At 34.2% G+C, this 22793-nt stretch overlaps 1 protein-coding gene across 14 annotated transcripts in view; it reads right to left on the bottom strand.

Moving 5' to 3' along the window:
- shot (dystonin-like protein short stop) overlaps positions 1-22793 on the bottom strand; it is an 852754-nt gene that overhangs the window by 469218 nt on the left and 360743 nt on the right. For 9 of the 14 annotated variants that reach the window (XM_017608278.1, XM_017607978.1, XM_017608395.1 and 6 more), the window contains one exon: positions 10984-11094. The exons of 1 other annotated variant lie outside the window; for it this stretch is intronic. In XM_017608278.1, coding sequence (XP_017463767.1) covers positions 10984-11094 — 111 coding nt within the window. The remainder of the gene's footprint in view (positions 1-10983; positions 11095-22793) is intronic. 4 more of the 14 variants (XM_017608156.1, XM_017608921.1, XM_017608854.1 and 1 more) reach the window with 1 other exon arrangement.

Here is a 22793-nt window from a genome sequence, read left to right as displayed (position 1 = left end):
AAATTGTTGAATATAATTGTTATAAGGCCAAAAAAATAACAAAAACAAGTAACTTAAGGACGAGCACACCGCAAAGTTAAACATTCTAAAAATTGAATTATTAGCAAAAACCAAAAATACCAACAACCACATGATCAAGTGAATTGCAGCGGAATAGCTGCGCTTGATTGTGTTGGCATAACAAAAATGAAAATAGTGGAAAAAAGCAAACGATAATTTACAAGGCGTACTTAGCACGGTGCATAGGCAACTGGCTGAGTCAGTGGGATCGTCGGTTCGAATCCTACTGAAAGAAGTCTGATGAGGAAATGTGGTGATTTCCGAAATAGCTATCACTTCTACCATTTTTTCAAATTATTGTTGCTTTTCCACAAGGACGAGCACACCGCAAAGTTAAACACTCTAAAAATAGAATTATTAGCAAAAACTAACAATAATAACAACCACATGATCAAGTGAATTGCAGCGGAATAGCTGCGCTTGATTGTGTTGGCATAACAAAAATGAAAATAGTGGAAAAAAGCAAACGATAATTTACAAGGCGTACTTAGCACGGTGCATAGGCAACTGGCTGAGTCAGTGGGATCGTCGGTTCGAATCCTACTGAAAGAAGTCTGATGAGGAAATGTGGTGATTTCCGAAATAGCTATCACTTCTACCATTTTTTCAAATTATTGTTGCTTTTCCACAATACATTTTCATTTAAAAAATGGCCTCGAGCTTAATATAAATTGTTTGAATATAATTGTTAAAAGGCCAAAAAAATAACAAAAAACAAATAACTTAAGGACGAGCACACCTAAAAGTTAAGCATTCTAAAAATAGAATTATTAGCACAAACCAACAAAACCAACAACCACATGATCAAGTGAATTGCAGCGGAATAGCTGCGCTTGATTGTGTTGGCATAACAAAAATGAAAATAGTGGAAAAAAGCAAACGATAATTTACAAGGCGTACTTAGCACGGTGCATAGGCAACTGGCTGAGTCAGTGGGATCGTCGGTTCGAATCCTACTGAAAGAAGTCTGATGAGGAAATGTGGTGATTTCCGAAATAGCTATCACTTCTACCATTTTTTCAAATTATTGTTGCTTTTCCACAATAAATTTTCATTTAAAAATGGCATCGAGCTCAATATAAATTGTTGAATATAATTTTATAAAAAAATATTTTAGACAAAAAAATACTAACCGTTTTTTAAAAAATTGGTATCGTTGAAAAGGCGATTAAACTCCCTCTCTTCCTATATGCAAATTTGTATACTTCGTGAATAAAAATTTGAGAAAAAAACACTTAAGAGGAAAAAATAACTTTTTTATAAAAAAAATATTTTAGACAAAAAAATACTAACCGATTATTAAACAATGGGTATCGCTGTAAAGGCCATTAAACCCCTTTCTTCTGAATTGCATATTTGTATACTTCGTATATAAAAATTTGTGAAAAACCACATTTAAAGGAAAAAAACTTAAAAAAAAATAGTTTAAACAAGAAAATTACAAACCGATTTTTAAACAATTGATACCGTTGTAAAAGCGATTAAACTCCCTTTCTTCTGATATGCTACTTGTATACTTCGTATATAAAAATTTGAGAAAAACACCTAAAAGGACAAAATACCATTGCACGCCAATGAAAATAGGAAAGACAGCCAAAGTTCTCCATGTACAGCACAAAGGACAACGCCTAAACGTATTAGAGAATATGGAGATATACAAACAAAAGACGTTCGTCGGAAAAATAATAAATGAGCAATTAAACACCGCATCTGATATGTTATTCGAACCACTCAGGCTACTATACGCAAAACAAAACAGAAACCCTGCAACTACCATAAACAATGAAATGCAGGTCCAAAATTTTTTTTTTATAAAAAATATTTTAAACAAAAAAATTACAAATTAGTAATACAATTGAATATTTTATTTGAGTAAAACATAAAATTACCTTTAATTTTCATATATAACCTGTTACGTAAAAGACTTCTGTTACTTATAGTAGTTTTGCTTTATTTTTAACAGGGCTGTGGGTGAACAAGAACAAATTAATGCTTAAAACACTAATAATTATTTGTTTTATTTAAATACGGTATTCATACCAATTAGTAGTATTTCAGTAAAAAATTTTCTTATAAGAAAAAACTGGTATTTTTCCTTTTAAGTGTTTTTTCTCAAATTTTTATATACGAAGTATACAAATATGCATATTAGACGAAAGGCGGTTTAATCGCTTTAACAACGATGCCAATTTTTTAAAAATCGGTTAGTTGTTGTTTAAATTTTTTTTTATAAAAAAAGTTATTTTTTCCTCTTACGTGTTTTTTCTCAAATTTTTATTCACGAAGTATACAAATATGCATATAGGACGAAAGGGAGTTTAATCGCCTTTTCAACGATACCAATTTTTTAAAAATCGGCTAGTATTTTTTTTAATTTTTTTTTCCTTTTTTTGCTTTTTACATGCAATAATTAAAAATAATTTTTTCTCAAAGGTCCAATTTCGAACTTCGAAGGCCCATATCTCGATTTCGGAGGCTAACTTCGAAAAACGGAGAAATTACTTTTTTTACTTATGACTCTGTCTCTTAAAAAAAGTTGGTTTGGTCCAATACCCAGCCGAGTGCTATACAGTGTAATAATAAAAAATTTAAATTAGAAACCCCATAGGTAGACAAACTTTATTATAAAGAATAGCGAGCGAATTATTGACTCAAATGTCAAAAGTTATAAGTTCTATGGAATAGAAGGTGCAATGCTAGCACCAAAGGCTCAATAAACTTAACAGGTTTGCAGCCTGTTTACAAAATCAAATCCAATTTGAATACGTAGAATCAGCTAATAGAAATATGTATCACCATATAGTAGGTGCCAGACGAAAGGGGTTGAGGAAGGGGTAGTTCGGATATATTTTGCCACTTGTTTGAAAAGTCGAATTTAGTTAACTTGTACATAAGTTATGTGAAATATACAAATATTGGTGTCAAACCAAAGAGTGTTAGGAAATCTTTAGTTTGAGCAATTTGAATGTTTGAAGGGGTTTGCCACATGTTTAAAAAGCAACATTAAATTTAATAATTTTGAGGGTTATGCTTCCAAGAATTCTGTGTTTAATGTAAGTGAACCATAGAGATGTTGTGTTGTATTTTGAACGGGAAATCTTTGCACGCCCTGTCAAACACTTAATATAAATATTAAGGGCTCAGATTTTCAGGTAATTTTTTTATTTAGGTATTCTCACAAAATTTCGAGGTTGGAGTGCAAAAAATAGTCGCCGAGAAAAAAGCACCCTAATTTATATACATATGTACATACTTAGCTTTTTACATAGTAAGTATCTATATATAAATACGCCACAAGAAAATTTTGCAATCCCTTTTTTGAAGGCACCGTTCGCTCGATTTCAATGAAACATACACCGATTTAAAGGATATAACTTCCTCTAATCCAGAAATGTCAACCCCGATACATAGGGAGCGTGACGTCTGACATATAGACTAAAATGTGAAAACCACTATATCTCTAAAACCAATTATGGTGGGAAACTGAAACTTAGCACAGATGCATAGATTGTAAATACTCTACTTATGGCGAAAAATGATAGGTACTGAAAAGTAGGCGTGGAACGGCCATACAAACTGAAATTCTCATATCGCTTTTCTCTGGAACCACTTAACGTCCTGAAATTTGACACACCAACATATGTTGTCAATACCGTACTTACGGCGAAAAGTGGTAGATTTTGGAAAAGGGGCGTGGCACCTCCCATCAAAACTGAAATTCACATATCATTTATCTCTGGAACTGCTTATGCTAACGTCCTGAAATTTGACACACCAACATATGTTGTCAATACCGTACTTACGGCGAAAAGTGGTAGATTTTGGAAAAGGGGCGTGGCACCTCCCATCAAAACTGAAATTCACATATCATTTATCTCTGGAACTGCTTATGCTAACGTCCTGAAATTTGACACAGCAACATATGTTGTCAATACCATACTTACGGCGAAGAGTGGTAGATTTTGGAAAGGGGGGCGTTAACCCCCCGATCGATTTTTCGATCTGTATACGTTTCTCCGTCCGTGGCCACAACGTCAAGCAATGCAAAGACGGATGCTATGTTGAGTATCACAAGCCCAAAATTTTCTGCTGACGATGTGTATCAAGCCCTTCGGTCATTACCTAATGACCCTGTCCCGGGTGAGGGTGGATTCCCTCCCATATTGTTGAAGAACTGTGCATCGGCGCTTTCTCTTCCACTGTCAATAATTTTTAACGAATCTCTGTGCCAAGGAGAATTTTTACGAGAATGGAAAATATCCTTTATTATCCCCATTCTAAACTACCATCCTATCTGCAAACTATCATGCATACCCAAATTGTTCGAAAAACTCGTATACGATAAGCTATATTTTCTTGTGAAAGAGTACGTATCACCATATCAGCATGGCTTTATAAAGGGTAGATCCACATCTACAAACTTGACGTTGTTTTCAAATTTTGTCCTAAAACAACTTGAATATGAAAACCAATGCGATGCTGTATTTACTGACTTCGCGAAAGCGTTTGACAGGGTTAATCACAGTATCTTACTCGATAAACTAGATCACATGGGACTCCATTCGAACTTTCTCAAATGGTCCAGATCTTATCTAACCGATAGAACTCAGTTCGTTCACATAAACAACACAAACTCGATGTTATATATGCTACCTCAGGTGTGCCTCAAGGCAGTCACTTAGGCCCACTTCTATTTTTAATTTTTGTTAATGACATCCCTGAATTCATCAAAGAATCGTCTTGCCTAATGTATGCAGATGATCTGAAAATCTTTCGAAGCGTAAAATCGATATCAGACTGTGTTAAACTCCAGGAGGGTTTATCAAAGTTACAGAATTGGTGTGAAAGTAATTCATTACCTCTTAACGTCGCCAAATGCCAGGCTATGTCATTCAGCAGACGCTTGGACATAATTAACTACCGATACTCGATTGGTAATTCTGATCTGTCACGAATTCACGAAAAAAAGGATTTGGGTGTTATGTTCAACAACAAGATGTGCTTTTCCAAGCACATTGACTTTATGATTGCCAAATCTAGGTCGATGCTGGGGTTTGTAATAAGAAATTCCAAAGAATTTCGTGATCTGTTTGCCCTCAAAAATCTATACTTCTCCTTTGTTAGATTCAACCTCAAGTATTGTAGTATGTATGGGATCCTCACTATACGGGATATTCCTTAAGGATCGAAAAAATTCAGAAACGATTCACCAGGTATGCCCTTCACCGCCTGAATTGGAATGGTAACGTGCCTGAGTATAGAAGTAGGTGCCTCTTACTCGGGCTGCCAACATTAGAAACGCACTACTACATAGCCATTATTGCTTATAATCAAAAATAATTTAAATTACTAACATAGTTCTAGTAATCTATATGTCCTCAACTAATTGATGAAAGAAATGAATAAAATTAAAAATTAAAATTAATATCAATAACGTACTTATGGCGAAAAGTGGTAGATAATGGGAAAGGGGCGTGGCACCGCCCATGCAAACATAAATTCTCATATCGCTCATCTCCGGAGCCGCCTATGCCAGTGATTCCCAAAGTGGTCCAAGTGGACCCCCAGGGGTCCACGGGAGACTCGACGGGGGTCTACGTTGGCGTGAAAAAATATGGGGGTCCACGAAAATGTATCTGTTTTCGATAGTAAATAACCAAAATGGTTGCTTGATAGCCTCTTTATTTAACTTTAATTTTTTTGAGTGGTGTATAGGGCTCTTTACGCACTGTGGTGGAGGGGAAGGAGTTCACATCTCCGCAGTGACAACCAAGCTGCACTTAAGGAATTAGCTAGTTTGGCAAAGCAAGTCCCGAATAAATTATGGTGGTAAACATAACGAGCTTGGTTTACTCTGTTTGCCAGGAATTGGCTCAGACCAGGCATTCCTGGGGCCGCAACCAGTTTTAGCACACCTACTTCGCTCAGCAATTACTCGGAGGCACCGAGGGGATGCAGGTGTGCAAAATTCATGTTGTCTTCAATCTCAGAAGGCCTATCTAGATTATTTCTCTCATTGAGCAGACGACTCTGCAGACAACTTGTTGGACACTTCACGTGGCATAAACATCTGGCTGTAATAGGCGTAAATGACAATTACATTTGCCCACCCTGCCTTGAAGAGGATGAGAGGGTGGAACACTTTTTGCTTGCTTGGTTTGATGGATTTACTAGCGGTAAATCCTGCAAGTGTGTAATCACATTATTTTAATAAATAGAAGTAGAAAATAATATAAAGAAAATATTTTAGTTTTATTTTGGCCACTCCGAGTTTATTTTTTGAATTCACCCGCGATGCAAATTTAAAAAGTTAGATCTAAACTTCACATTTAATTTTTTACGAGCTTTGGGAGTATTTAGAAATGTATCAGCAGGGGGTCCATCGAAATCAGTAAATCTTTGAAAGGGGTCTACGAGAAAAATAAGTTTGGGAACCTCTGGGCTATGCTAACATCCTGAAATTTGATACGACAACATATGTTGTCAATACCGAGCTTACGGCGAAAAGTGGTAGATTTTGGAAAGGGGGCGTGGCACCGCATATACAAACTGAAATTCTCATCGCTTATCTCAGGAACCGCTTATGCTAACTTCCCGAATTTTAACACTGCAACATATGTTGTCAATACCGTACTTGAATGATTGTTGTTTTATGCAAAAGTTTTTAGAAGGATCAGTGTGTTTATCTTCCGTTTGTTTCACTTTTACAACACATATTAGTAACATAAAATTTGGTGTAACTTGGTAGCCCAGTCGTGTGATGAAAAAATATAGGGCTTTTGCCCAGTCTTGACGAAAACCCATGTAAAACCGCCGTTAGAGAAGGATGTATTATTTCTTGTTGTAAACCTTCAACACACTTTCGTAACTGCTAAAGATTCTGTTGAAAAAAGGAAGAGTTTATGTAGATGTGGGCAATTTAGTTTTTAACCTCCACGAGGCTCTCAGACAAATATATGTAGTAGAAAAATTTATTTATAGTCTGAATTGGTATATGTTTGACATATTAGTCAGTGATGAACATCTCATCTATACATAGATACAAATACATATGCATATTTTTTATAAATGAATATCGAGGTTGCGGTCTAATTTCAAAAGCGACTGAAGAAATTTGGAGGAGACTTGATAGAATTAGCATTAATCAATCCGGTATTAACGTTCGTTATTCGATTTTAATTGGGGGACTTCCAAATAGTAATTCGCATAAAGGAGTAAGTATTGGTGACAGGCCAAAGTCATAACTGTATGAAAAAAGATGTCGAATTTCGACAACTGGGCGATACTAGTAACGGGTGATTTTTTTGAGGTTAGGATTTTCATGCATTAGTATTTGACAGATCACGTGGGATTTCAGACATGGTGTCAAAGAGAAAGATGCTCAGTATGCTTTGACATTTCATCATGAATAGACTTACTAACGAGCAACGCTTGCAAATCATTGAATTTTATTACCAAAATCAGTGTTCGGTTCGCTTTACGTCCGATTTATGGTCTACATAATCGACCAAGTGAGCAAACAATTAATGCGATTGTGACCAAGTTTCGCACTCAGTTTACTTTATTGGACATTAAACCAACCACACGAATGCGTACAGTGCGTACAGAAGAGAATATTGCGTCTGTTTCTGAGAGTGTTGCTGAAGACCGTGAAATGTCGATTCGTCGCCGTTCGCAGCAATTGGGTTTGCGAAACACATTTCGAACCGAACACTGATTTTGGTAATAAAATTCAATGATTTGCAAGCGTTGCTCGTTAGTAAGTCTATTCATGATGAAATGTCAAAGCATACTGAGCATCTTTCTCTTTGACACCATGTCTGAAATCCCACGTGATCTGTCAAATACTAATGCATGAAAATCCTAACCTCAAAAAAATCACCCGTTACATACAATTACTCTAACTTTTCACTTACTGTTTTTTCGTTACCTAATTGTTCCCCTAAAAAACCACGATGTTAAGCTGTTGGCTTTGAGAAGTGGGTTAACTAAGCGAACTAGAGTTAGTTCAATCAATTTCAATATATGTACGCTGTCGAGTAATGAGGTTGCTTTCATTTATGTGTTTTAGTATTTTCTTCTCGCTTTTCCAAATTAAAACGTTTTTTCAAATGCTAGAATTATGTTACGCGAATACTTCTCCACTAGCTGCATTTTTTTGTAAGCGAGCGATAAAAGAACGCTCAGCTCGGGTAAAATTTCCTTTTAGCTACTTAAGCAACCCTGCTGGTGGCTGGTAGGAAACATGTGATTAGTTTAACGGGTTTTAGATACAAAAACCAATTTAAATGAGTAATTATGCGAGGTATTTGCGTAATGTATATACTTATTTATAATATAACTCATGTATATATGGAAACAAAAATTTAATTAATTTAATTAGTTTAAATTTAACGCTATGTCAACGAAAAATTTAGGAAGACATTTAAAAGCAAAACATTCTGATTTCCACTTTGGGTATACCTTAGACAGACATCAAGTATATTCTGGTAAATTTATTGTGGTATTTAAAATACTACCATAGTGACAGAAATTAACTTAGTATTTCAGTGTCAAATCATATGTTCCTGAAGAACAACATATAGACATAAAAATGCAAAAAATATTGCAAAAAATTGCTTATATATTGCATCAAAGCTTGCGGTATAAACTTTTGGCTTCAATCGCGCGAAAATTTCAATGATTTTTTAATAAATGAGCAGCAGACATCCGTAATTTTTGGGTATGTTCAGCGCGAAATGCCCATTCACAATGATAATACCACAAAATTACAAGCTTCGGAAAGTTGTATTCTTTCTATAAAAAATAAAAGGTTGCTCACGTAGTCTTTTGAAGAATATTATAATATATGGTGACCCAAGACTCTTTCAGAGACACAGATTCAAATGTGTGAAAAATAATCTGACAAAGATTTCAGGTGATTTACAAACATTTCATTTGGCAATTCATCACTTTCCTTGTAGAAAGTTGTATATAACCCTTTGGCTACAGCCCCCAACAACACATACCGGTTGTATGTAGGTATGGCACTCAGTACGGCAATCATACCAACTACGAGTACATATGTATACTTGAAAATATATAATTGCGTCTCGGTCAAGCTATTTATAGAATTTTTCCTTCTGTATGCAACTCAAACCGACCGCTTTGCTTATTCATACCAAAATTAATTTCGTAGCACCCTTGGCTTCCGCGGAACCCACCTTAGGATGTTTAATTGACTTCCAAGATATTTAATTTCTATCTACTTAGTAAAAGATAATTCATACAATAGTGGGTTCTCTTGACTATTATTTCGCAAAAGTTCTACATTCTTTAAAAACGACAGTTAAATGGTTAAAATGTTCCACAAAAATTCGCCCTTGCCCATATGCCCAGATAGCTGGTAGTCTACCAGGCGCAGCCGAACGTTCCTGATGATGACTCTGAAGTCGAAATATAGACGATTTAAAAACAACAAAGACAGATTGTTTTATTTCAACCCGCCCTTGAGCTCAAAAAAATCAACAGAATCTTCAATTAACGGCCAAATATAAATAAACAATTAATAATTTTCTTCATAAAAAGTTATGAAAAAATAACTGCTGCTTCCGTAGATATTGCAACACACGGAAAATATGTAAGGATACAGCTATAAGAGCCACCGCTGTATGTATGTATGGAGGTGCGCACACTACACCAATTTGATAGCTCCGACCAATTAGTTATGGTGCTATGGAAAGACTAGCACCTCAACTAAATCGGTGGCCGATAAAGTCCGCGCTGTGCGATTGATCTAAAACATTTTAAACAAGAAATATTGCCGTCATATTTTCGTTTTTATGGTTTTTAATCGCGTGATTAGCAGTGGCAAGAATGTATGTATTAAATAAAATGTATATTAAAAATTAAGTGATCAGTTATGAAATATATAAATCTTTAGATGTTCTGTTAAAAAATATCTAAAATAACAAGCGAAAAACCCCAAGTTCTTTATCATAGCAGTGGCCACATTGCGTGTTTGTCACAGACACGGTTTATGTCAAAAATTTTGAAGTGAAACTACCTTCTAAAAATTATTGTATCATGGACTCCCATAATAAAAAATTAATGCATACATATTTTGTTCTGATGAGATACTGTAATCGATTCATCTTTGAAATTTCTACACAACATGGAAGAAGAGGTAGTGATACTTTCTGCATACTTACTCAAAATATATATTTTTTTATTATGACATTATTGAAGTAAATGAGCGATAAATTTTACACATGTACATCCATAAATATCGCTGCCTAACGGTGAAAAGGTGGAAGTTCTTTTTTCAAAGAATATTAACGTATTCAATAGTTAAATAAATAAAAATTTAGTTTTCGATGCAGAATGACAGATAGTGCGAAATTACACCGATTTTTCGTCTCTTCTGAATAATTTAAAACAATGGAATTGGCACCTTTTCACCTTTAGGTAACGATATGAATATTTGCGGAAAAGTTCTTGAGGTCTCCTACACCGAAAAGTTTAATAAGTCAAATGACTTTATGTGCGACATCAAAAATTGGATTTTCTATTCCTGAAAAATTTTAAACTGGCGCTTACAAAGTTATTTGCGGCGAAGATTTATATTTCAACAGTTTGCTCACAATGCTGTGCGTTATTCGTTGAGGTTGTTACAGATTTTATAAAGCCATTTGAAAAGAAGCAAATTGAACTACAAATATACAAAACTAGCACCTTACTTTAAGTCAAGAGAGTGTACTTTGTTGAAAGGCCCTATATATATACATATGTAGTGTTTACAAAATATATAATTTCTGACCATAATGATTTCATTAGTTATATAAGGCTTTTTTCTATTACTTAAGAAGTACATAAATGCTTCATACATGTACATATATAATTTTGATATAAATATGTAAAAATAGTATGTCTAAAACATATTACCTTGGCTTCGCGTATCAAACGTCCTCCGGCAATGTTGACATTTTCGACCTTAGGTTTTCGTTCTTCTGCAGCCTCCAATAATTTCTGGTTAATTTTGTAATTGTTAATTTGCTGGTTAATTAATGTGTCATTTACACAGTCAGATAATTTGTATATTAAAGGGAAATTTTTAAATATTATTAAACAATAAACATACATACATATTTAAGCAGTTTTTCTAAGAAACTGAGTTTATTCCCAGTTTTAGTACGTATTTTATTTTTAGTTTAGAAATAAAAACTTTTTTAAATAAATCGAGCCTGAACCGCGAAAGTGACATAAACTATGCAGATTTACATTTTGATGCAGATGTGCTAAGGGCATTTCTGCATTAAAATTAAAAGTTGATTAAAAATACATCGTTTACGGTATTTTCGCGGTTAGCGCTCGATATAGCGTAAAGTAAACTTTGGGATTTATAGATTTTTGTTTGTATTTATTCCATATATATTTCCATTTCGCAGGAAGTTTGTTTATAGGAGTGCTTAACAATATTCTGAAGTATACATATGTGCGTACATATATGTATGTAAGTGAAATTTATAAATTGAAAAAATACCAAGTACAAGTTCAGCATAGAAAACAGAAATTAATTTTTTCCAAATATGTACATATGTATGCTGTTACATTGACTTTGATTAAGTCCTAACCTTATTCCAGGGGGACAGTTAAAACATTATTACGCCATGTGCGTGTGGTTTTAATGTTTCAGCTAATTCTATTAGTATAAACATTTAATTACATAGGCTTTTAATATATCGTAATGGCACAGGCTTTTTGAGGGAAACGTGGAATGCATATCAGAAAAAAAGGATGCGAAAGGAATCAAGTCTAATTTGAAAGTTTACATAAAGTTGTTTTTCGATAAATTTGCATTACCAAGCTACTATAGATACTTGTTCTACTACCAATTTTTTAAACTATATGGAATATGCATACATATATATCGGGTATGGAAAAGTACGCAAGTATTTTCCGATTTTTAGAACTATTTGATTGAGACAAGACTACTTGTTTTATTACAAAATACGATTTTATGGAAAGTTACGTCTTTATTGTTACTGCTTTCCTTGGCCATTATAAAAATGATTTTTATAATGGTTCTCGAAACAAAAATCTGAATTCGCTGCAATTTATCAGTTAGAGCGGGTTGAAAATTCGTACCTCGAAAATCGCGGTTTTGATCATAAAACTTTTAGCTGGGACCCCGTTTAACACTAATTACACTTGATGATAGATAAAAGTAATTTTAAAAGATTAAAATTTAGCACCAGGTTGACCGAACTTTGCCGGGAGTGCATATCCTTTTTAAAGTTTTCAAGGTTTGGATATCAAATACTTTGGATAACTTTAAAAAAATATTTTTGAAAAAAATGGACTTCTGTATCTATTAAGTAAATTTTTTACTCAAAAAATTAGGGGGCAACCCTATTCCGAAATACGCTGGAATGAATGGCACATATCTTGAGCGTATATGTACGATGTGTATACACACAAAAATGCTGATGGAAATAAAACCAAACAAAATAAAAATGTGTATTACATAGAAGCGTGGCAACGGTGATCGAAAATATTTCCTGATCAAAGTCCTCAACAATAAATTTCATTTTCATTTGGATACCATACCATTTTGTATATAGGGAAAGCATTGTTTAAGAATCTTCTCTTGGTACCCATTAATAGTAATAATTTACCTTTTTTTCTAAACAAAAAATTACATATGCGATTCAAAATAGGTGGTAATCCTATTACAAATATTTTTGGATTTGGGGGTCTTTAAAATACCTTACGTTTTATGCCCATATTATGATGCTTTAATTAATTTGTAACTAATTTCGAATAGTGGCAACCTTATACGAGTCTTCTCGGAGATAATGCCTGTTTAGATAACCTTAAAATCCAAAACATTATCCGTGTACAAAATTTTATCAAAATAGTTCGAGCCGTTTCCGAGAACCCTGTGGATATATATATACTAGAGCTCTAGATACCCGGGTATCGAGCAATGCGAGTAGCTCGATACTCGCTCGAAACTCGTTCATTGCTCAACTGCTCAAATGTTTGTTCAAAATTTTCGAGTTTTTGAACAATTTCATAAACAACAGAAAATTTGTAAATTATATTTGTCAGCAGCTGCTTTCATGTTAAATAAATTATATTATTAAATACCAATGTAACAATCCTTGCATTATATATCAATAATTGAAAAATTTAAAAAGTTTCTACCAAAAATGTCAATATAATAAAAAAAACATTGCTCAAATTACTCGAAAAAACTCGAATTGCTCGAGCTCATGCTCGAAAATTTTCGAGTAATGAGCATTGAACAAGTGTGCGAGTACTCGCTGCTCATATACCCGGGCTGTTTGAAAATGTGCGAACAAATCGAGAGCTCTAATATATACATATATATACACAAGAATTGCTCGTTTAATGTAATAAGATTACATATATACTAATTTACAAGTTTTAAAAACATGTCTCATGCAAACTGAAACAACCGCTAATTTTCCAGTTAAAGGTATCATGGGATTACATATCATCCGCCATCATTCCTGACTTTCCTTAAAACAATTTAGGTCAACACATGATTTTTCGTGGCCTAGACAGATACGTGATATTAAAATTTTTCATGAAAACAAACTTATGGTTATTCTATTTACGATTACTTTTCAAAGTATTTCTTTTGCGAAAACTCGCATAACTCTGTAGTTTCTTGGAAGTTATTCATTTCCGAGGTGTTATTGGAAAGATATTTTCTCTATTATTTATATCGTTGAAACAGTAACCTATTCACATCTCACAATTTTTCGGAAGAAACTGAGAAGCTTAAATATACAAACTGCTTTACGAAATTTCATCAAATTGCAACGAAAACTTATATAAAAAAAGAGAAAATACTTATGTATATATTTTTAAACATGTTTTTGGATTTTTGAAAAGTTTGATGCATATTTCTTTCATTTAAATATATTCGTAAATATTTTAAATCCCTTTTGAGGCGAAAAAGTTCCGTGATATAATATTTTTTCCACGACAAACGCGATTTTCAAGGGCATTTTCAACCAGGCCCAGCTTACGAATGACGCTGAAATATTTCGATGGACCTTATAAAGTTCATTCAATTTTTACTTCACTAGGAAAGGGAACAAATTTTTCTTTGTTTGGCACGGAGGTTTCGAGGAAACCATAATTTTAATCTGAAATGGTTGAGAGTTTTTATTTTTTCAAAAATATCGCTTCAGTCATCTAAACACAAAATTTTTTATAGTAGAGCGTGTCCTATAATTTACGAAAGATTTAAATTAAACGGAAAACACAGTTTTTTACAACAATTTTTTTTTGTTTTAACACAAAGTACATGGGATATGGTTAGGTCTGGAATAGCACATCAGGCAAATTGTGGCCACGTCTTTGCTGGTACATACGCAAAAGTGAATGCTGATTTTTCGAGCAAAATCGTCCAAAAAAGTCCTAGTCGTCCTAATTGATATATTTAGGGTTCAAAAAACCCTAATGTGAATGTCGAAAAACAAATGCAACCGCAACGTACCAGTGTCTGGTTTAGATTTTGAGCTGGAGTTGTCATTTGACCATCCTTTTTTGCAAATCAATAAAATTTCGACGAAATTGTGCTGATTTTCCACCAAAAGCATATGTACGTCGCTACTGCACCTTACCTGGTGTATGTGTTATCTGAGGGGATTTACACACTTCCAAAAACCAAAAATGGACCCGAAATCCAAAAAGTGCAGTAACTGCGGTGGAAATCACACTGCTAATTATAGAGGTTGTTCAGTTTATATCTCAATGAAAAAGAAAACAATTCCCAAAAATATTCCTATTAGGCATAACCCCATACCAGAAATCACTAAGCCAATGCCGGCGCCAATGGCTGTTAATAATTTTACTTCTTATACACAAACGCTGAATAACACTCCTTCGACACAACCTCTTTCTGGTCAGAATAGTACTAATCTAGCTACTGCAATGCAGAGCATGGTACAAGATTTGATTGAAAATCACAATCAATTACTTCAAGCCATTTTAGCTAAACCACGAATAATCTCAAAAATTGTTTTTAGAATACGAGCGGGCTAATTCAGCATAAAAACGAACTAGAAAGTTTCCTAAAGCGCTATCATATAGAGGTTTTGCTTGTATCTGAACAATTTAATAACTTTCAAATTAATGGATACCAATTCTATGATACTAAGCATCCACAAGAGAAAGCCCGAGATTCAACAGCCATTCTTTTTCGTAACAGAATAAAGCACTATGAATTAGAATCGCAAAGTGTCGAGTTCATTCATAATACTGCAATACACACTGATGACAACTTGGGTGGCCTTACTGTATCTGCTCGTCATAACATAACAGAAAAACAGGAGATTACATTGCCAAACATACATACTGGGGGTCTAGATTGATTACACCAAAGGGTGGAAATCTATATAAATTAATCCAGAACAGAGGATTTGACGTATTGTTTACTGGTCAGCCAACGTAATGGCCATCTGACCCCCAAAAAATACCCGATCTTATTGACTTTGGTGTAACAAAAGGTATTGCGGGACACCGAGTTAATACTGAAGCATTATTTGATCTCTCTTCAGATCATTCACCCTGTCTCATAACATTATCAATGTTTATTAATTATGAAGAAAAATAAAAAAATCTTACAAATAAGCACACAAACTGGTTAAAATACAAAAAGTATGTCAGTTCGCACATTGACCCGCAAATTCCTATTCTGACCAAGAGTGATATCGACAGGGCAGCTGAAAATCTCACTGATATAATAGTTAAGGCCGCAGGAATTGCAACACCAAATCCTTCTATTAAATATCGCAGTTCTTACTGCCCTGGGCTGCACACCCCAAACATTCTTAACTGAATAACTAAAAAGCGCAAATAAAGAAGGGAATGGCAAAGAACTCGCTCTCCTAAGCTTAAACAGGAGCTAAATGCGTTTATAAGGGAATTACGTATTTTGTGGCAGGCGGAAAAAAAGAAGTACGCAGTCCTTGTCTGCTTCGAAACAGACAGACTACTCCTTTTGGCGAACACTGAAGCATGCGAAGAGCCCGGTCTTCGAAAAGCATCTTTCACAAGTCTTTAGTAGCCAGTAGCCTTACCATAAATCCGCCTCGGTTTAAAAAGAAAGATTTAATTAACACCATTGTTTATGACATTCAGAAGAACAAGACGTCTGGTTACGATAGGATTACAGGTGAAATGGTACAGGAGCTTCACTAACTGCCATACGTTTTTTGTTACACATTTTTAATAACATGCTTAAGTTGGGGCGCTTCCCCGACTTATGGAAACTTTCGCAAATAATTATGGTGCCAAAGCCAGGCAAAGATCCGACGGTAGTAAATTAATATCGGTCCATTAGCTTGATTTCTGTATTTTCCAAAATATTTGAAAAACGTCTATTGCAAAAATACAACCTTCTCTAAGAAGTAACCAAATAATACCACCACATCAGTTTGGTTTTCGGGAGAAACATGGCACTGTAGAGCAAGTTCATAGAATTGTTTCTTGTATTAGAAAAGCCTTCGAAGGGAAGCAATACTACACCGATGTATTTTTGGACATCTCTCAAGCTTTTGACAAAGTCTGGCATGATGGCCTTATATACAAACTAAAGGTTTCACACCCTGCAAATACGCATGCAATTCTGGAAAGCTTTCTGCTGCGGAGGAACTTCAGAGTCAGGCAGAATTCCTTTGGAACGGAAAGTCACCCTATATATGCAGGTGTCCCTCAAGGCAGTGTTCTAGGACCCATATTGTACGTAATATACACTCGTGATTTGCCAACTGATGAAACTCTAACCATTTCAACGTTTGCTGATGACACTGCTATCCTCAGCAGACCCTAAAGAGGTCTCTTACAAGCTACAAGAATATTTGAAAAAATTAGAGGTATGGCTAGGTTCTCGGAGGATAAGGGTTAACGAAAGCAAGTATGTTCGACTTTTGTGGTTATTCATTTTTCCGATTGGCTTGTGTGTTTTCATTAGCATATCGTTTTTTTTTTTTTTAATTTTCAAATTCCATACCCGATATGTATGTATGCATGCTCACAAGTACAGATTTCTGTACAGTATCTAATATCATTACACCAAATAACTTTGTTAAAACAGCTACAATTTACAGTGTACTAAAGTAAGTAATAAAAACTTTATTAGTAACATTTTCTGTTGCGTAAGTTCTACAAAGCAATCTACAAAAAAAAAAAACATTTCATCTACCTATATCAAATTCTTAATTCATTGGCAGTATGCTTTCCTTTTTTGCCATATATTTAACGAAAACTTGGCTATGCAAACATTACTCATTGAAATAGTTATTTAACATCAACATCGATATCCATATTACTTCTGTGTACTAACTAGGGATGTAAATTTGTTAGATTTTTATGATCCCGAGATTTTCGGGATCTCGTTATTACAATCCCGGGATTAGTCCCGAGATTTATATATTCATTATTTTTCAACACCTTAACTAGAAAAAAATGCATCAAGGAGGAGATCTCCTACCATATAAAATATGTATTGTAAATAAATGGGTTTGAAACTTAATTTATTATTTAAAGTAAAAATTATTTCATTATTTATGCGCATTTATTAATACTGCGTGACCATTTCTTATAAAGTAACTTAAGATACATATGTCGAAAAAAGCTCGATGCAACAAACTAAGTCAACAAATGTATTTTGTGGTCGAAAGAAGTTTATATATGAGGAATTTTTTTCATATTGGACATCAAACTTGGTGTCACACTTTCGATTAGCTTCAATTTTTGTATGGGTTCTGTACATGTAATAAACCAAGTATTCGAGGATTTTTTTTACTTCGGATATGATCTGTCAATGTTTGGATTTTTTCGTGATTCTGACTAATCATGTACTTCTTCAAATCGTTGTATCTCTGGGGTTCTGCTCATCGGAGAGACTTCATCGTAACGTCGTTTTAAAGCTAAAGAAACAGGCTTAATATTTCTATATATAAGATGCTCATGATTGTCCTAGAGCTATGTTAGTTATATGTAAATAATTGCACTTTTTGTAGTTGGTTTACATAGTGAAGACCAGTAAATTGGGGATCTTTAGTCAAAAAAACATGTTTAAAAAATGGAGGGGAGAGGGGGTAATGCAAATTTTATTCCGGATTCCGATAGAATACCTATCTAGTAAAAATATTTGTTATTTTTCTAATGCAACAAGCCCACAGAAATGGGTGTTGCAAATTTGGGACTAAAGTTAATAAAACGCAGATAGATATTCTGCCGAAATTTACAATAAAATCTCAATTTTTTAACTTTGGTTCTAAAATTTCCACGCCCATTTCTAGGAGATCCTTTGATTGATTAAATAAGTTGTGGAACAAATGCTGTTAACAAAGGGATATTCTGCCAAAATCCGAAAAAAATTTCGTCTTGTCAACTCTAGTCCTACAATTGACACGACCAGAAAAATCTTGCTATACAAATATTATTTCTGGATAGGCATTCTATCGGAATCCATAATAAAATTTACATTTTTGCAAAAACTCGATTTCTAACACCTTGCTAAATATATCTTTTCCTAAGTTTTCTAAAACCAATTAAAAAATCTTTACTCTCATAAAACGAAACATCTCGTGATTAAAAAATATATATTTTTAAAATAGCTCTCGACAATAATCAATGATTCTAGAGAAATCAATGATTTATTTTTGGTTGTTTGTGTTTCCGACAGGGTAGGAGTATGATGTATTGTGGAACGATTTTCGGTCATCCCTTGTCAAATTTGGTTTGGAGAAAACTGGTTTCGGCGTTGTGCCATCTTCAGTGTCGTTTTTCGTTCTCATGATTATGACGGTATGACTTTAAATTCCTAATTTACTGGTCTTCACTATGTACATAAATATCAAAAAATTCAACTATTTACAACAAACTCAAACTTTGGGACAATCATGAGCACGTTACATATAGATATATTAAGCCAGTTTCTTTAGCTTTAAAACGCCGTTAAGATGGAGTCTCTACGACGATTTGAAGAAGTACATGATTAGTTAGAATCACGAAAAAATCCAAACTTTGACTATTAAGATCCCCGCAGAAAAAAAAGAACAAAAAAATATCCTCGAATACGTGTTTGCTTATTTCATGTTTAGAACCCATAAAAAATTTAAGCGAGTCATTTTTTTTACGAAATCCGTCCGGCTTAAAAAAGAATGCCTCATATACTACACTGAGAAAGGAGTTTAGTTACGTCAACTAAATATGTTTTTCTCAACACATGATTTGGTTATAGTTACATTATTTATTTATAGTTACCAAATCACGTGTTGAGAGGAATATATTTGCCCGACTTATTTCTGAGTGTAGTGGCAGAAATAAAAGAAAAGCCTTATATTTACCAGTTTTGTCTATATTTCGTTTGATTATTTAATATTATTATTTTTTTATAAAAGTCTACTTATTATACATACAATAAACTACATACAAATGCTCACTTCAAACTTTGTACAAAAATTATAAAAATTCAAAAAATGTTTACCAAAATTTCACACCCCTTATTCAGAGTTTTAGGAAAAACTCTGAGGCATGCAGTTTTTTAAAAAAATAGTTTGAAACTATGGTGAATATTTTTCGAATTTCTACAACGTTTGTACAAAATTTAAAATGCGCATTTATATGCAGTTAATTACACCGGCACACAAAAAAAGTGGTGTGTGCTTTTAACCAGACCCTACTACCGACATATGTATATTTCGACCCACTGAATCCGTATCTGAGGTCCGTTTGACTCGTACACCTCCTAAATTTCGAGTTAATTGCGAAAATTGTGGAAAAATGGCAAAAAAACCTTAATTTTTGCGATTTACTCGAAATTTTGAGGCCACACACCGCAAAAAGACTCAAATTCGTATTCAATGAAATGAAATACATGTCGGTAGGTGGATCTAGTTAAATGCACAAATCACTTTTTTGTATGCCGATGCACTCGAAATTCGGTCGCTTTGCCGACATACAAAAAAAAAAGTGTCCGTGCACTGAGAAAAACAAAAACCCGTTGTAAGAATAAAATTTTTTTATTTGATTACTGTTTAAAAATATTAGTATTTAAATCACGTGAAAAGTGTTAACAAAATGAATTCTTCCATTGTACACACACTACGTATAATGTAAATATTCAATTCAAATACGCCCGTATTAAAATGAAGCATTTGTCACTACACGGATGGAGTTTTGCACGTCTCGGATGATTTTTCTTATGTAATTAAGAAAGTATATGTATACAAAGCATGCACAGCGGGGACAACACATACACACATACATGGTATGACTTAATGCCCCAGCCAGCAAAAAGCCGAAAACTGATCCGAAAAAGGACAAAAAAGTGGATGAAGTGCGGATTTTTGTCTTTTACTGATTCCATTTCCGGATACTTTGACGATCCGTTTTCCCACTAAAGTGTGCGGCAGAAACGTACGTACAGACAAAAACGGATACGTTTTCGGCTGTTTTTTCTGAAATTTGTCTGATAGAATTTTTCGTTCAATACGCTTTCCTTCTGCACTTCACAGATACTTTTTCATGGTTCAAAAGAAATAAAATAAAATTAGGAAGCGCCTGACCGAATTCGAACCCGACACCTTCTGGAAGCTAACGAATAGCGGCACACTCCTCTGCACGCTCAGCCACTGCCGACTACACATGTATGCTTTCAAATGTTTAGCTTAAGCAAATAAAATACAATTATTGCTTTCAAATGACATCATCTTTTTCGAACGTTTTCCGGATACGGAAAATTGAACTAAACTGCACTGTTTCCGGATACGAAAATTGGATGATAACTGTAGGAGTTTTTTGTATGCATTTTCGGAGAAAGAAAATTGAACTAAACTGCACTGTCGGCAAAATTTACGTTTCTTTGCTGGCTGGGGCTCCAATCGCGCGCTGTGATCTTCATTCAAACTCAACATTTGAAAACACATTTACATGTATGGCTGTAGCTGAGTGCGTAAAGGCGCTTGATACAATTGGTAGTTTAAAACGAGTTGGTTGGTCCTCTTTCATATGCGTATTTTTTTAAATTTAGCAGGGTTTTGTTTTTTATTCTAAAATTTTTATTCCTCAGTGTGCATTTAACCAAACCCACATACCGACATCTACTACCCGTCGAATCTGAATCTGAAATCCCTTTGACTCGCACACCTCTGAAATTTCGAATAAATTGCGAGAATTGCAAATTTTTTGCCATTTTTTCTGGTTTTCGTAATTTACGAAATTTAAGAGGTGCACGAGTCAAACGGAACTTAGATTCGGATTCAGTGGCTTGAAGTACATGTAGGTATATGTGGGTATGGTTAAAAGCACACCCGAATTTGTTTTGTGTGCCGGTGTTGTATTTATAAGGAGCTAGACTTTAAATTTTAATATTACATAAACAAAAGAATTATAGCCAAATCTGTCAACATAAGAAACCTATTATACCAACAGTACAAATTGCAAATCCCAGGACTTTTGGCAAATAATCCTGGCGTTTTCCGGGACCTAAGAAAGACCGGGGTCCTGGAACTGACATTTCAAATACTAATCAAATCTCATCTAATTCACACGCTTTAGAAATTTTTCGCTATACAGCTTTTTGGCTAATTTTTATGAGTTGGCGAAAGAATGTTAGCTACATTATTTACAATCTTTTAAAGGAACATCGCAAAACAGCTATTAGAACTATAGTGCCTGCAAAACCACCGTAATTCTTAACCAACTTAAAACGGGGAAGCTCTCAATTCGTCTCGGATATTTTATTATAAATATTTACATACATGTATGTATGTATGCATATGTACATGTACATACCCTCCGTTGCAAATTATAAATCCAGTACAAAAGTCTTTGAAACAGCCGTCACAGTCAAGATAGGTAAACACTTTCTTCTATGACTTTTGCATGCTAAGAGCTCTCTTAAAATAGAGTGGTTATTTTTTTATAATCATAACCTTATTTAAAAGAATTAACAAAATCTAAAAATACTTGTTGCAAAACTATAAACCCCAATAAAATGAGTAAAACATGCAAATATGTCCTTCTAATACTCTATTTGTGCTCCATTGACTTTAATTAACTGAAAAATGGGCTTCCTTATACTTAAGACATAATGGCCCGTAGTCATAGAAAAGTTAGAAAAAGGTTTTAACGATTAAGATTTTGTTTTATTGTCATCACCGTTTTAACTCTTTCATAGTCAACTTAAAATGCATTTTATGGCAAAAACAGAGTTTTAACTTTAAAACGAGGAGAACGCGGTTTTAAAATGGTAAAATAAGGTTCTAAGTTTTGTTTTGTTGTGTAAACGCAATAGCACCCAGGTTCGGTCATCACTCCGAGCGATTCCAAACATTTTTATACCCGAGCGCACTTGTGCACAAGGGTATTATAACTTTGTTCACATAACGGTTGTTTGTAACAGGCAAAACGAATCGAGATAGATATAGACAAATGTATACATAAATGATCAGAATGAAAAGAGAAATCGATTAAGCGGTGACTGTCTGTCCGTCCGTCCGTCCGTCCGTCCGTCCGTCTGTGCACACGATAACTCGAGTAAAAATTGAGATATCTTAACGAAACTTGGTACGTGAACTTCTTTTGGGCGTGGGACGGATGGTATTGAAAATGGGCGAAATTGGATAATAACCACGCCTACCTCCTATATAACGGTAATTTTAAGAAATTGGAAAACTGCGATATTTTAGTAACTACTGAAG

Source organism: Rhagoletis zephyria, unplaced genomic scaffold (genome assembly GCF_001687245.7).
Source record: "Rhagoletis zephyria isolate East Lansing unplaced genomic scaffold, Rhagoletis_zephyria_1.1 Rzeph_scaffold_00007, whole genome shotgun sequence".
Taxonomy (NCBI): Eukaryota; Metazoa; Arthropoda; class Insecta; order Diptera; family Tephritidae; genus Rhagoletis; species Rhagoletis zephyria.
The sequence above is the reverse complement of the archived record's forward strand: the minus strand, read 5'-3'. Positions and strand labels throughout refer to the sequence as shown.